Below are 15,850 nucleotides of genomic sequence, written 5' to 3'. Positions count from 1 at the left end.
TTGTAGCATTAATTCTGTTCATGGAATTGACAATTGAGATCGTGTGGATTTCGTAAATGAGGGCTCTGCTCATTTGTAATAAATTTTGCAATTTTTGTCGATTTCTTCAGTATACAAAATCTTTAGTACCGATATATTAACAACATTGGTCCATTCATGTGTCTCATTTTTTTCAATTAATAAACCTTTGCAAAACCACTGATAACCGCTGTGATTATCATTCCTTTTAGTCCCCATTTTATTTTTTGGGAAGACCATAACAGAATTGCAAATTTTTATTTTTGATAATAGCGTGGAACTTTTTTTGAAGCTGCGTATATTAATTGTTTACTATATATTCTGATTAGGATAGAAAAACAAGGAATTATTGTGGAAAAGAAACAAATATCAACTGATTTGAATTAAGTATGTAAATAAATAAAAAAAAAATATTTAAATCGCTGACATGAGCTGTGATTTTTTTAATGCAAGGTAAGAATGACTTGCCATTTTTTTTGTATCATAATTTGTTGAATTTGAAGGCACGACCGTGAAAGCTATAATCATGTTTTTTTTTTTTATTTTTTAGAAACATAAAAAATATGCAGAATCATTTTGTGATTAAGGCAAATAAAGATTATTAGCAAGCGAACGGTGTTTTCAATTTTGTTTACAGAATGATTAGGCTATTTTTAATTGGAATATTGAAAACATATATGTTACTAAGGATTATGAGGACTTGAAAGGTGATTTTATATGACAATGAAATTTTTTTGTTAAAATTAAAGAGATAGTGGATTTTTTGAAACTTATTCGAATTTTATCAAATACGCATTTTATCATTTTTGATAACATTTTATCTAGTCAGATATATCGAAAGATCGGTCAATATGTAGGGGGTCCAATGAGCCAAGATATTTGTGAAAGTTTAAATTTTGAAATGTTCACTACGGGAAAATCGGTCAAGGGAGTGAAAATATAGACCCGCAGAAAGTTAGAGCGCGTTTAGACTACTACATCCACACGATCTCAAATTCCACGTTAATCGTGTTCAAAAATCCAGTGGATAATATTTGAGATCGAGTGGATTTCGTAAATCTAAACGCGCTATTAGACCTCACTGATTGTTGTGCCCGTCCGACTATACTGTTCCGCTCACTGGTTTATACATATTAGCACGTGTGTCTTCTAATTTATAATAAAACACTTGTTATCAACACAAGACCACCTACATTGTTTTGGAATACAAAAATATATTATTAATTTTTTTATTTTTAGATTAAAACTTTTTATATAAGCTCGAAAACGAATGGTTTATTAAAACTTTTGAATTATTAAGCGATATTTTTAGTTTAATTACTACTTATTATAATGCGTTTAGATTAAACCGGATTTCGTTAACCCAGTGGTTTTCAATTGTCAATTTATTTGCATATATGTCAAATAAATCATCATAAAGTAGGTTAGCCAGTAAAAAGTTATAATGTATATGCCGTTTTACTGCCTTGCCTTGATGTATCAAAACAAGAACTCTTATTTTTGTCTCGACCATCTTTCAAATTATTCCTTTTACTATTTCATATGGTTGGCAACATTGCACATCGAATTCAAGTAGAAATTACCCACTTTGACAGTTTATTCGAGACATCAGCCGCGCTAAATGGACTACCTATTTATTGTGCCATGGGACAATCTAATATAATGATTTATTGAAACAGATCAAATAAAAAGTGTATTATATCTATGTCTAAATCGAATTTAAAGCAAATTAAAAAAATAGTTTTTATAATATCAGTCCACCTGTCCTCAATTCCCTGTAAGTTTCAGTTGTACTTATCTTGATTCACCATATAATTTAATAATTAATTCGACTTGCTCGAAATAATATGCTAAATCGAGCTAATTCCAAATATAATACTTTTATTCCGAGTTGTTTAGACTTTGTTTTGAAATAGGATGCAATCATTTGTTTAGCCTATCCAAATTTTTGAGAATCGGTTGAGATATAGGTATAGCTCCGTATACAAGATGGTACGCCTAAAACTCGATTTTTCCCCAATGAGGCGAAATTTTCCATTGGGTATCGAATAGAGTTTACAAAGATTTTTCATGGGATACAGGCTTGGGATGAGAATAATATAGATTTTGTTAAAATCGTCTCAAATATTAAAATATATGAACAAAAGTCTTAGCTTTTGTCCGATTTTAAAATTTGTAACTACCGTCCATATATAATTTCGTCAGATTCCATGTTAATATGTAGCAAAATAGAGTGCCACTTTTTGTGCCACCTTTTCAAAAAATTTGTGACACTTTTTTTCAAAAATGATACTTTTATTGATACTTTTCAAAAAAATGTAAGCGGTCACACTGGTTTAGACTATTATTAAAATTATATGAAGTTGAAACTCATGGTGTGTTCTTTACACTTCACCTCATAAGTACTTCCTGTTTTGCTTCTCACGTGCAACATGGTACTTTGCAGAAATAGTGTTGCCAGTGTCATTTTATTTAGTAATTTCGTTAATTTTAACAATAATTTTATTATTACTTTTTAATATTTTATTATTCGCCACATAAGGTATATGTATGAAAATCATTGATTTGTTGATTGTTTGTTGATTTGTTGATTGTTTTAAGGGAACGTTTGGTAACCCTAACCCTTCTTCGGCCTTACTTCAAATCAGCTGTTTGTGTCAAGCGAGAAATCCAGTTGAAGGAAATGCAACACCAACCCATGACATAATTATACAAGGTTGTCTCATGCAGCCATATGTTTCCAAATTTTTCATAAATTTTCCTTTGACGTTATTCAGCTTTCAAAATTTAAATGATAAAATCTTCCTTCGAAATGTACGCATATCAGGTGTTCAGTGGCAAAAACTGACAAATAATTTATATTGTTACGAATATAAATTTAGATTTAAGTTACTTTAGATGAATTCCGTTAATTTAAGAATTTGAATTGTAACGTAAATTTCTACTACGCAGTTTATTTGAATAACTTTATTTGAATAACTACATCCTTCCATTTCCTCTTTCATTGTCTATTTTTTTGTCGACGTACAATTCTTGTTAAACGTCATCATTGATGATCGCTTAATTCCTCTTTCTTTGTTACCCCCTCACCTGTATATGTGTTGTTGTTATTGTTTACTCAATGTAAGTTTGTATGTGTTGTTGTTATTGTTTACTCAATGTAAGTTTGTATGTGTTGTTGTTATTGTTTACTCAATGTAAGTTTGTATGTGTTGTTGTTATTGTTTACTCAATGTAAGTTTGTATGTGTGTTTGTTGCATTGGTAGATTGTTCGTGATCTAGGTGTTACCAGATCGTCTAGAAACTTCTGTAGCGACAGACAGGGCTCATATAAATAGAGGAAATGGGAAGGCAGTTAGTCAGTTGTGAATCAGATCGCGAATTGAAACCGTCGTGTAAAGTAAAGTGCAAAGTAAAGTTGTATGAATAAAATCATTGTAATAATCGTAATCAGAACGAACCCGCGTTTTATTTGGTACGAGCTGTATCGGGAAATAAAACAACGTCTACACGGGAATAAGTAAAGTCCTAGAACGTAACAATTGGTGTCAGAAGTGGGATCACGATAATACTACGATGAAGTTTAAGGATCTACGAGTGGAAGACTTGAAGAAGGAGCTCAATAAATTGGAATTGTCCTCTACTGGCAACAAAGCTGAGCTGCAAAAACGTCTGTTGGATGAGTTCGAACGCCGTGGTATGAACATCGATACATATGAGTTTGACAGTAAGGATGAAGTGGATTTATCGGAAATGGGCGAATCCAACGGTGGGGAAATCTCGTCAGTAGCTGCCAGGGTTGACGATCTCAGAGACATGCTGGCTAAAATGTTTGAGGAAAATTCCAGAAGGAGCGAAGAGAATTCCAGAAAGTTAGAAGAAAACACGAGACGAATGTTCGAAGAGAATGCCAGAAAGTTAGATGAAAATTCGAGAATAATGAACGAGAAACTCGAGAGCATTACAGAAGTTATTGGAAGGAGAGTGGAAACCGTGGAGGTCCAGATTAAAGAGTTGGATAAGAAAGTGCAGTCGGTTGACGAGAAGATTCTGTCTGTGGATGAGAAATTTCTGGTCCACGACCACAGGTTTACTAATCTGGAGAAGAAAATGTCGGAACTGGAAATTAAGGGTGGTCCGGTGCGAGTTCCTGATACCACACTAAAAATCAAACCTCCTGTATTCGACGGCTCTACGTCATTCAATGTTTTCAAGTTACAGTTGGAGACAGTGGCTTCTAGAAATTCGTGGAACGACAGCGACAAAGCGGTTGCACTACTTCTGGCATTGAAGGGCAGTGCTGCTGATGTTATACAGAGCATTCCTGTCGCTTCTAGGAACAACTATGAAGATGTTATTGCTGCACTGGAACGTAAGTACGGTGGCGAACATAAACAAAACATATACCTTATGGAATTAAGGGGAAGGGTACAGAGGGCAAACGAGACGTTACAAGACTTTGCAGCTGAGGTGGAACGTTTGGTGCTAATGGCGTATCCAGGAGAGAATCACCCATTGGTGGACCGTATGAAAATCGAAACCTTTGTGAATGGCATACGAGACCCTGAGATTAAGTGTGCAATATATGCGTCACCAAAAGCGTCATTTGCCGAAACTGTGTCGTTTGCCCTTGCCCAAGAGACGGCAAGGATAATTGTTAAGCCCCAGACCCACAAGATTCGTCAACTGGAGACCGAATGTTGCGAACCCAAAGCTCTCGTTAACTCGATCAAGGACGCCATGAGGCAGGTAATAGAAGAAACAAAGTCAGTAGGGATGACTAAGCGCAGGATTATATGCTTCAACTGCGATAAAGCAGGTCATATTGCGCGCGAATGCAGAGCTAAGCGCAAACGATCCAGGTCATCGTCACCACCTCCAACGAAAGATGGTAGAAGAATTGCTCAACAGTCCACCAATGAGTCACCGTTAAACTAAATCGAGCCAGTCCAGCGGGGCATGAACTGGCACCCATCGACGATGACCCCACAATCTCCATAGCAATAGTACAACAGAAAAGTCACAACCTAACAGCAACTGGGTACATCAATGGTGACAAGCGAGTTCTGACGTTAGATACTGGCGCATCAAAGTCCATCATAAGATCAGATCTGGTAAAGGGAAAAATAACGCAACTTAATGGAGTCAGACTGCGCACAGCAACGGGGGAGCCCGCGGCAGTACACGGCAAGATTACCCTGAGACTGACTATTGCCAATAAATCGGTGAATTACGAGTTCATAGTTGCCGATATCGTAGACGAAGTGATAATAGGCGCAGATTTTATGATTGCCTTAGGTATCAATCTGGATATGAAAGAGCGTGTGATGACCTGGTCTAACGTCGAAATTCCGTTAAACGTGGGCTACGATGAAAGTACACCCATTAGACGTCTGACTTCGGACCATCCAGAGATAATACCGCCCTGTGCCGAAGCAATAATATGGGTACCAATGAATGGAGATTGTGGAGCCGAGAAGTTGTGGGTGGTGGAACCAGCAGAAAACAAAAACAGTAACATCCTAATAGCGAATGCCCTGGTGAAAAGCAACAAGGACGGATTAATTCCTGTTAGAGTTTTGAACCTGTCAAACAAGCAAGAGCAAATTTGCCAATTTTCCGATGTTGGACAATGCACACCAGCTGAAGCTGTAGTTAATTTGGAAACTAGCACCGAAAAGCCAGCAGCCATGGAGAAGAAGCACCTCGACGGCTACATAAAAGAGTGGACACACCAATTATCACCTTCCGAGAGGAACAAGGCTAAGCAGCTATTATGGAAATATGCCTCTACCTTTGCGTTGACAAAAGAGCACCAAGGAAGAACATCAGTGGTGAAGCATGAAATCAATACAGCAGACGCGAGACCCATTAAACAACCTCCAAGGAGTGTTCCCCTGGCGAAAAGAGACGAGGTCCAGAAGCTGATAAGTGAAATGGAAAAGAGTGGTGTAATAGAACCATCGTCAAGTCCATGGTGCTCCCCAGTGGTCTTGGTCAAGAAGAAAGACGGAAGCACCCGATTTTGTGTGGACTACCGAAAGTTGAATGATGTCAGCAAGAAAGACAGCTATCCGCTCCCAAGAATCGACGACACATTGGACACATTAGCCGGGACGTCATGGTTCTCCACCCTCGACCTGCAGAGTGGGTACTGGCAAGTAGAGATCGCCGAGAAAGATAAAGAGAAAACAGCGTTTGGCGTTAATGGGGGTCTCTGGCAGTTCAACGTCATGCCATTCGGACTCTGCAACGCCCCGGCTACATTTGAAAGGCTGATGGAGCGTGTGTTAAAAGGGCTGCAGTGGAAGTCGTGCCTAATATACCTGGATGACATCATAGTCATGGGACGCAACTTCGACGAACACATCAAGAACTTAAAGGATGTTCTACAGCAGCTTTCATCTTCAGGCCTCAAGTTAAACCCAAAGAAGTGCAGTCTCTTCCAACGAGAGGTGAAGTTCCTGGGGCACCACGTGACGCCGGAGGGCATATCGACGGATCAGGAGAAAATTCAAGCCGTCAGAGATTGGCCGCAGCCCCGAAATCTCCATGAGCTGCGAAGCTTTCTGGGTCTCTGCACATACTACCGTCGATTTGTCCAAAATTTTGCCAACATCGCCGCCTGTCTACACCGCTTGACGCAAAAAGGCCAGAGGTTTCAGTGGGGCAACGGCCAGGAGGAGGCATTCAGAAAGCTCAAAGACATGCTATGCAGAGCCCCCATTTTGGCATACCCTATACCTGGCGGCAAGTTTGTTCTGGACACAGACGCAAGTGCGTGCGTCATCGGTGGCGTCCTTTCCCAGGAAATCGACGGACAGGAAAAAGTCATCGGGTACTACAGCCGGACATTGTCGAAGCCTGAGAGGAATTACTGTGTGACGAGGAGAGAGCTGCTTGCTGTCCTTGAGTGCGTTAAACACTTCCACAAATACCTATATGGCCAGCATTTCCTGCTGAGGACCGACCACGCTGCTCTCCAATGGTTGCTGCAGTTTAAGAATCCGGAAGGTCGACTAGCCCGTTGGATCGAGAGGCTCCAGAGTTATGACTTCAGAATCGAGCACCGAAAAGGCGGAAAGCACGGTAATGCTGATGCCCTGTCTCGTCGGCCATGCAAGGTAGAATGCAGGCATTGCTCAAAGGCTGAGTGTAAGGAGAATATCGTGGATGTCCGGCTATTGCAGTTTGAGTCGGGTGAAGATTGGTCGACGGAACAACGAGGGGATCCCATTCTGGGCAAAATAATTTCGGCCATAGAAACGGGCAAGCGACCTAGTCGCAAAGAAATTACCTCCGAAAGCCCTCTTTTAAAATCCTATTGGGCCCAGTGGGACAGTCTGCTTATAAAAGATGGTTGCCTATATCGCAAATGGGAAAGTGAGGACGGTAAATCTCACCGGAACTTGATCGTCGTCCCAGACTCCAAAATAAGAGATGTCTTGTCGGAGTTTCACGATGGGCCAAGTGACCGCTGAAAACCGCTGAAAAGGTAAAGCAGAGATTCTACTGGGTCGGCTGCCAAAAATCCATTGCCGACTGGATCGCCAATTGTGAAAGGTGCATAAGAGCTAAAGGTCCAACACGGAAGAGTCGAGGCTACATGCAGCAGTATAATTCAGGAGCCCCTTTTGAAAGAATCGCAATGGATGTAGCTGGACCGTTCCCAACAAGCGACTCTGGAAACCGGTATGTCTTAGTGGTCATGGATTACTTCAGTAAATGGCCAGAGGTTTATGCTATCCCAAATCAAGAAGCCAGGACAATTGTGGATGTGTTCAGCAAAAATTGGATTTGTCGCTATGGTGTTCCATCTGAGGTTCATTCCGATCAAGCTAGGAATTTTGAATCGGCGATCTTCAAGGAAACGTGTGACTCCTACGGAATCAAGAAAACCAGAACGACGCCTCTACATCCACAATCAGATGGCATGGTGGAAAGATTCACCATGCCATCTGATTGTGGAGAACATCTCCGGAAAGTGGTGGACAGTGGCCAACGAGACTGGGATGAGCATATTCCAAAGTTTTTACTGGCTTATAGATCGGCCATTCATGATTCCACATCCCGGACCCCAGCCAAAGTTCTGTTCGGAAATGAATTAAAGCTACCTGGCGATTTGATATTCGGTGCTACCCCAACCAAGAAGAAGACAGTCAGAACTCTTTTAGTAAAATCCACGATGCAGTTCGCCATCGAATAAAAATGGTTAGCAACCGCATGAAGGCAAGGTACGATCGAGCGGCAAATACCGATGGGTTTCAAGAAGGGCAACTGGTACTATTGTTCAACCCACAACGAAAGAAAGGACTATGCCCCAAATTGCAAACGCACTGGGAAGGACCCTACAAGATTGTCACGAAAATAAATGACGTCGTTTATCGCATCCAGAGGAGCGACAGTCCCAGGTCGAAGATGAAAGTTGTACATTTGGAGCGGCTGACCCCCTACGGAACGGGAACTGTGCCTATTCGGGACGAACAGGCTTAAGCGGGGGGCAATGTTACGAATATAAATTTAGATTTAAGTTACTTTAGATGAATTCCGTTAATTTAAGAATTTGAATTGTAACGTAAATTTCTACTACGCAGTTTATTTGAATAACTTCACAACAACAACTACTGTATAGATTTTTCTACATCCTTCCATTTCCTCTTTCATTGTCTATTTTTTTGTTGACGTACAATTCTTGTTAAACGTCATCATTGATGATCGCTTAATTCCTCTTTCTTTGTTACCCCCTCGCCTGTATATGTGTTGTTGTTATTGTTTACTCAATGTAAGTTTGTATGTGTTGTTGTTATTGTTTACTCAATGTAAGTTTGTATGTGTTGTTGTTATTGTTTACTCAATGTAAGTTTGTATGTGTGTTTGTTGCATTGGTAGATTGTTCGTGATCTAGGTGTTACCAGATCGTCTAGAAACTTCTGTAGCGACAGACAGGGCTCATATAAATAGAGGAAATGGGAAGGCAGTTAGTCAGTTGTGAATCAGATCGCGAATTGAAACCGTCGTGTAAAGTAAAGTGCAAAGTAAAGTTGTATGAATAAAATCATTGTAATAATCGTAATCAGAACGAACCCGCGTTTTATTTGGTACGAGCTGTATCGGGAAATAAAACAACGTCTACACGGGAATAAGTAAAGTCCTAGAACGTAACAATATTTATAAATATTTGATGTTCCCTGCCTCTAAAACTTATAAATATAAGATGTAACAACTATTGTTAAATCTTGAGATCAATGTTCAGCTTTAGAAAATATATTTTGTTTAATTTATTGAAAATATGCCAATCGACATACATACAATTTTATGGAATTTGTTTTTCATATTATTTAAAATTGACAGATGAGTTCCAAATTAAAAAGGGTTGCCATCATAAAATTCTCAAAAGAGACTACCTTCTGTAATTATGCCATGAGTGCGTGTGTAAATGTGCTATTAAATATATTTCTTGTGCCATACATCTACATTGTTAATCATGGTATAATAATAAAAGGTAACAGCAAATGTTGTTGTACAAAAAACGATACAACAACCACATGGAAATTTGTTGTTGTAAGTTCTACTAGTGTCAACTCATTTGACAGAAAAATGTAAACAAACAAACAAATTATCATCAAATTATTTTTATTTTGAAAATGAAATATTTTCGAATCCTCAAAATAAAAATTGAAAAACATGAATGAAAATCTATCAAATTTATATTTCTATCGCTTCCACATCTTTCCATTAATTGAGCCATTGCCATATATATGTGTAACACGTATGAAAATGCTGGGAATAGCGAGTTATTCCTTCAAGAAAGATTTGCTTCCTCAAACTTTCCCAGCAGGCAGATTGAGTAAATTGAATACGGAAGCACATTAATAAAGAACAATTTCAAATTGTATGCGTTCCCAATTTTCCTGTTGGGTGATTTTTAAAAACATAATTTGTCAAATTCATATTGACACTAGTATTACGTTTGAATCAAATCAGCTGGGATTTGCTGTTACCTTTTATAATTGTACCATGATTGTTAATGTACCGTTTGGGAAACTGCACTCCAAAATCGACTTAGAGAACCCTAACAAATTTCAATTCACAACGTTTCCCAGTGTTCCAATACCATTTTGGTCCTTTCTTTTAAGTCCCTATTTCCAAACATGACATCGGCGTTATGCTTCACATTCATTCGTAAACAATCAATTCAATTTTATTTTCGGTCAGGATTCATCGGCCATTCTAACCTGTATCCCCAAGGCGCGGCGTTTGGAGTATTTTTTTAATTCTGGCTAAAGGCGCATAAAAAGCACAAATCAAATCGCAACGCCCTCAACACAGATCGTACGATTTTGACAAATTGGTTGGAATTGATTGAATACATTGATCTTAAATGTACTGTACTGCTGCGGAATATTAGAATCTAATTAGCAATTGGCTTTGTATTTATGTTTCGAAAGGCAATCACATTGATGTTAAGAAATATGAGTACGACCGAAGGAAAATCTAAACTAACATTAGCCAAAAAGCTAAGTGCCACCGCAAAGAAGGTACCGGTAGCCCGACAAGAGGTAAGTTATTTTATATTTGAGAGAAATTCTCTCTCTCCTAAGAAGTCTGAAGAGTTACTTACAAAAATTGCATGTGCAAACCTCGAGTAAATAAAGATCAGATTATGGGAATCTTTTTTGCCCTAGGGGGAGTAGTAACACTAATGTATTACAAACCATTCCCGAACATCGAAGGACAAATTGCTCAGGAAGTATAAACTTCACTCATGTGCGATGAATTTCACTGTACTGACCACAACAAAGGTTTGATACAATAATTTTATTTAAAAACCTTGGGCCGACCATATTATACCCTACCAACTACCACGGAACTCTAACTTTCAGCGGAACTGTTGTATTCCGAGCCAAGCCGAATTTGGCCCTTAACCTACATGCAAAATGTGGGTGTAGGACCTATATTTCGCGGCATTACAAACTTTTGAGCCCACATAAACTTATTATATACCCTTACAACAAATGTTCTGAAATCCGGTTTTTGTATTTTATTAAAATCATTAATTTAGAGGTGCTTCTTTGCCTGTTATTAATCTATTCATTTCTTATTACAGGAAACAAATCCAAACCTTTTCTCCCAAATTAATACTAACACAAAATCAAATCTAAGAGGATCGACTAAAACCAAAAAGGATCTAAAAGATACAGAAGAAGCGAAATTGTCTAATAATGTAAAAATAAAACCAAAAGAAGAATTAAAAGTAGAAACTAAAAAGCCCCGAAGAATAACCAGAAACAAGAATTTTATTAAAGATGAAACGCAGAATGGTCCGTTGGAAATTCTATCAAGTTCTTCAAAATGTGTAATCAAAATTGAACATGATGAAGAACTGCCCTCTACCTCTACTAAGTTGGAAACAAAAGAAACTAACCAAAAATCGATAAAGAAAAGTATCAAGAAAAAGGAGGTTGAAGTTACTGATGATAAAAGTGTAATTAAACCAGAAACAAGCGATTCTATACCATTATCCATAAACGTAATAGAAAATGATACAAATCTGAAAAAGAAAAAATCACCAAAGAAAAAACCACCGGAAAGTCCATTGAAGAATGAAGTTCAAATCGATGAGGATATTATCGACAAATGGCAACCAGAAAATTGGCAAAAACTTTTGGAAAATATACGTATAATGCGTTCCAAAGAGAAAGCGCCTGTCGATACGATGGGTTGTCACAAGTGTGCTGATGAAAATGCCGATGAGAAGGTAATTTTTTGATGATATTTGATTTTTTTGGACTAAATGAAGCAATATTTGGCCTCAAATGAAATCAGTATTACCATAACTGTACAGTGCATGACTTCATTACAGTTGCTACAGCTAGATTTATTCTTACTCTTTCAAATACTCGAGATGAGACTTAATTTCCCACGTTGGGCTCAGAGTATTAGCCTCGCCTACCGAGAGCAGAGCAGAAAACTAACGGACGCCTCCACAGGTTGCGGATAGCGGAAAGCCCAATATTATTCATTGGGTAGCTGAACATAAATAAAACGTCGCGGACAATCAGCGGGTCCTGGGGGATAGTCTCGGAGAAAATGGCCGAGTTCCTATGCTCCAGGACAGACGTGGCGAGAATGGCGCATTCAAATATCCAATATCCTCCCTAAGTTTTTTTTTTTTTTGATTTGCACTCAGGGCCCAGACTCGGAAGGACCTTGATATCTGAGCGCCTCAACACGTTCTTCGATCTTAGTTGCGGAGTCCTTACCATGGTAAGGGTCTATGCCATGGCTGACCTCAAGTCCTCACTCAACAAAAATTTTCTCATCCAAAATGAAAATGTTTTTAGAGACTGGTGCTGATGACTCCCCATAAAAGCGATGGATGAATCGCCAGCACAAGGAAACACGAAATTCCACGACATTTGGAAGTTCTCACGGAACGATCTGACATTGCGAGGGACTTTTTAATAGATTGAATTCCTACAGCATGGACTTCCCTCTGAGGAAAGGGTCCACGAGATTCCGAGTGGATGGCGATCTCACTGTGGATCCCACCATCGACTGGAGAAAACGCTGAAGTTGGTTAAAAAGCAGAACGATGGACTTCAGATGAGGAAATAGAGGATCCTCACCTCATTTGAAAAGAATGGCGGTCTTGTCGCTAAGATGGGTTGTTATAAGTATTCGATGTTCGAATTGAATTTACAGGAGAGCTGTTATCTTCTGCAACCGGTTTATCGAATGGGAAAGGGACTCTATAACCTACAAAAAATACTTCTGATTAAGAGGAATCTCAAATTCATTCGGATATGCTCTCGGAACAATCTGACATTGCGAGAGACTTTTTAATAGATAGAATTCCTCCCTTTGAGGAAAAAACAAATCTGCTGGATGGTGATCTCAGTAATGGGACTGGAGAAAACGCTGAGGTTGGCTAAAAAGCAGAACGACGGACTTCAGATGAGGAAATAGAGGATCCTCACCTTATATGAAAAGAAAGGCGGTCTTGTCGCTAAGATGGGATATTACAAGTATTTGATATTGGAATTGAAATTGGGTGTAGATAGGTAGGTTATTGGCCGGTGTGGACCATTCGCACGTAAATTTGCTCCAGACAGTGTCGCCTCACATCTTACCAATGGTGGGTACATAAATCCGGATTGCACAGCCACTTCCTTTAACAATGTGTCTAAAAAAATATGGAAAAATGCAGCATATACCGATTTCTAATACCAATCGTCTAAGGATTAGTAGCAGGTTATGTGCAAAATTTCGACATTTCGAGGCCTTGCAAATGGAATAATAAATTTATTATATTCTTCGCCTCGTGGGTAATTGCTATGACGAATAATACTGAAAATACTACGATAAAATTTGAGACCATTAAGTCCATATTTACATTGGGGAATTTAACATAACTTCAATAATATTTACAGACTCAACGTTTTCATAAATTGGTTGCCTTAATGTTATCCAGTCAAACTAAAGATGATACCACCTATCATGCCATGCTGCGCTTGAGAGAACACACATTGACTCCCGAGTCGATATGTGAAATGAAATTGAATGTTTTGGAAAATATATTACATCCCGTGTCATTTTATAAGGTGAGCTCCTCACAACAACATTAATTACATTTTTAAAAATAAAACAATCCTTACTTACAGAACAAAGCAAAATACCTACAACAAACATCGAAAATTCTAATAGAAAAATACAATTCCGATATACCGGACAACATAAAAGAACTTGTATCGTTGCCGGGTGTTGGTCCAAAAATGGCACATATTTGTATGTCAACAGCATGGGATATTACCACGGGTATTGGTGTTGATGTTCATGTTCATCGCATATCTAATCGTTTGCGTTGGGTACCGAAACCCACCAAAGAACCGGAAGATACACGAAAAGCCCTAGAGAAATGGTTACCCCGTGAACTTTGGAATGAAGTTAATTATTTATTGGTGGGTTTTGGTCAAACCGTGTGTACCCCTCAACGACCTAAATGTCTGGAGTGTTTGAATTGTAGAATTTGCCCTGCGGCACCAAAAACTAAGGATACACCCGAGAAAAGAGAAAATAGTGAGGTTATGGAATTGTGTCATAAGCCGTCTTTCAAAAAGAAGAAAATGCATGTTTAGATGTTTGTGTATAAAATCGTAAATAATTTAATAATTATACTGCTTTTGCATACTGTGTATGTGAATGAAATAAAAATCTTTATGTAAAAATCAACAACGTTCTGGATCGCAATATAAAAACAAGAAAGCAAAGGACCCAATGTAAATACAATAATTTGAAATTTCACCATTAATCTATTCAAAATATATGTACATACTTGATTTCAGGGAAAATCAACAAATATGAGAACAATTGAAAAAAAAAAAAATAAATTTTTCCTACGTCAAGAATATCACCTAAAATCTATATCATATTGACCATAACATCATGTTGTGAAACCGAATTTAAAGACGCAAATGATATTAAAAAAATAGTATTCTATATTTTTAATAATGGGCACAAAAACAGAGTAATCTTCGAAATGATTTGATGCGCATCCGATTTTTTCCCATTAAATCAAAATATAGGTATTTTTGGTGGTATTTTTAGCTGTGACATCAGCTAAATTTTATTAGAGCTATTAAAAATGCCCATAAATTGTGCAATTATAGTAAACATGTTTGCACATCACATTTTACCGATAGCCATGCAAAAATACCTTACATAAAACTTATCTCCCTACGATCCACTATAGAACGTAATTGCATCATCACATTGTATTTCTGGACTATGCACAGTACAGACCTATCTCGCCTGAGATATATTCTAGTGACTCATACAAGGAGTGTATGGGGGTATCAGTCAAATGTGAAACTGCCGAGATAAAGGTGCTTATCGAGTACATTCCGCCGTTTAATAGGTGTAATCCGCGTTATTTACCCGACATTTGTTCACTTTGGAGGGAAAAATGAGAGCTGTGAGATTTTAATGCCCATCATACATTTTGGCATTCCGTCCTAGGTAATGAGCAGAGGAGTACATCGCTGAGAGAGCTAATTGACAGCTCCACATTTTGAATGGTGATTGAATATGCCCGCTTGAAATTGGAGTTTACCGGACATCACAAATTCTCGGGTCTGATAAATGACGTTGTATGTCAGTCTGTCATTTGTGTTGGTTAAGACCACCACGCCATTATCGTCTCCCTAAATAGACCAACCGATTTACCTCTGAACACCGAACTTTTCAGAACCATGGTAAATGGTTTCAGAGATTTTACCAATCGCCGCTTCAGAGAGCTGTCCATACACTCAAATCTTCGGATAGCTGAAAGGAATTTCCGAGACATCAGCATGTCTGCAGCCGCCTGCTATGTATCTGCTGGTCGTATATCCGAAGTAAGATAGTGAAAGAACTCATCCTTGAAGTCAACAAATTTGCATACGAGCACAAACGAAAAAAAGTGGCTGAAGCATTGCAACATTGGAGCCGGAACAAAAAGTTTGTGGGCGCCGGTTAGGTCACTCTCGAATCCCAGAAGGAAGAAGAATGACATGTTTAGCGACATAACGTCTTATATATGAGTCATATTTGGAATTCAGAAACAAGAAGTCCAAATCCTGTAGAATGAAACATAAATGTATATAATGTATTTTAAGGGCTCTATACAAGGCATGCATTTCTATACCCAACACAACTATGTTGTCAGGGTATTATAGCTTTGTGCAGCCCCAAATGTTTGTAACGCCGCGAAATATTGGTCCTAGACCCACCTTTAAGTATACCGATCGTCATATCTCGACTAGCTGACTAGCAGTTATGGACCAATCTTCA

The 15,850-nt window shown here is 38.4% G+C and overlaps 1 protein-coding gene across 1 annotated transcript; it reads left to right on the top strand.

Annotated features, from left to right (window-relative positions):
• The first annotated feature begins 10,491 nt into the window (after positions 1-10,491).
• LOC133327406 (uncharacterized) lies at positions 10,492-14,157 on the top strand. The gene is made up of 4 exons (XM_061535964.1): positions 10,492-10,578; positions 11,127-11,777; positions 13,453-13,623; positions 13,684-14,157. The coding sequence occupies exons 1-4, from the start codon at positions 10,492-10,494 to the stop codon at positions 14,155-14,157; spliced, it is 1,383 nt and encodes a 460-aa protein (XP_061391948.1).
• Positions 14,158-15,850: the final 1,693 nt, after the last annotated feature.

The sequence above is a fragment of the Musca vetustissima genome, unplaced genomic scaffold, assembly GCF_032173495.1.
Source record: "Musca vetustissima isolate MV318-11 ecotype Yass unplaced genomic scaffold, APGP_CSIRO_Mvet_v1 utg10925, whole genome shotgun sequence".
NCBI lineage: Eukaryota > Metazoa > Arthropoda > Insecta > Diptera > Muscidae > Musca > Musca vetustissima.
Note: the sequence above shows the minus strand (reverse complement) of the source record. Positions and strands in the feature narration are given on the sequence as shown.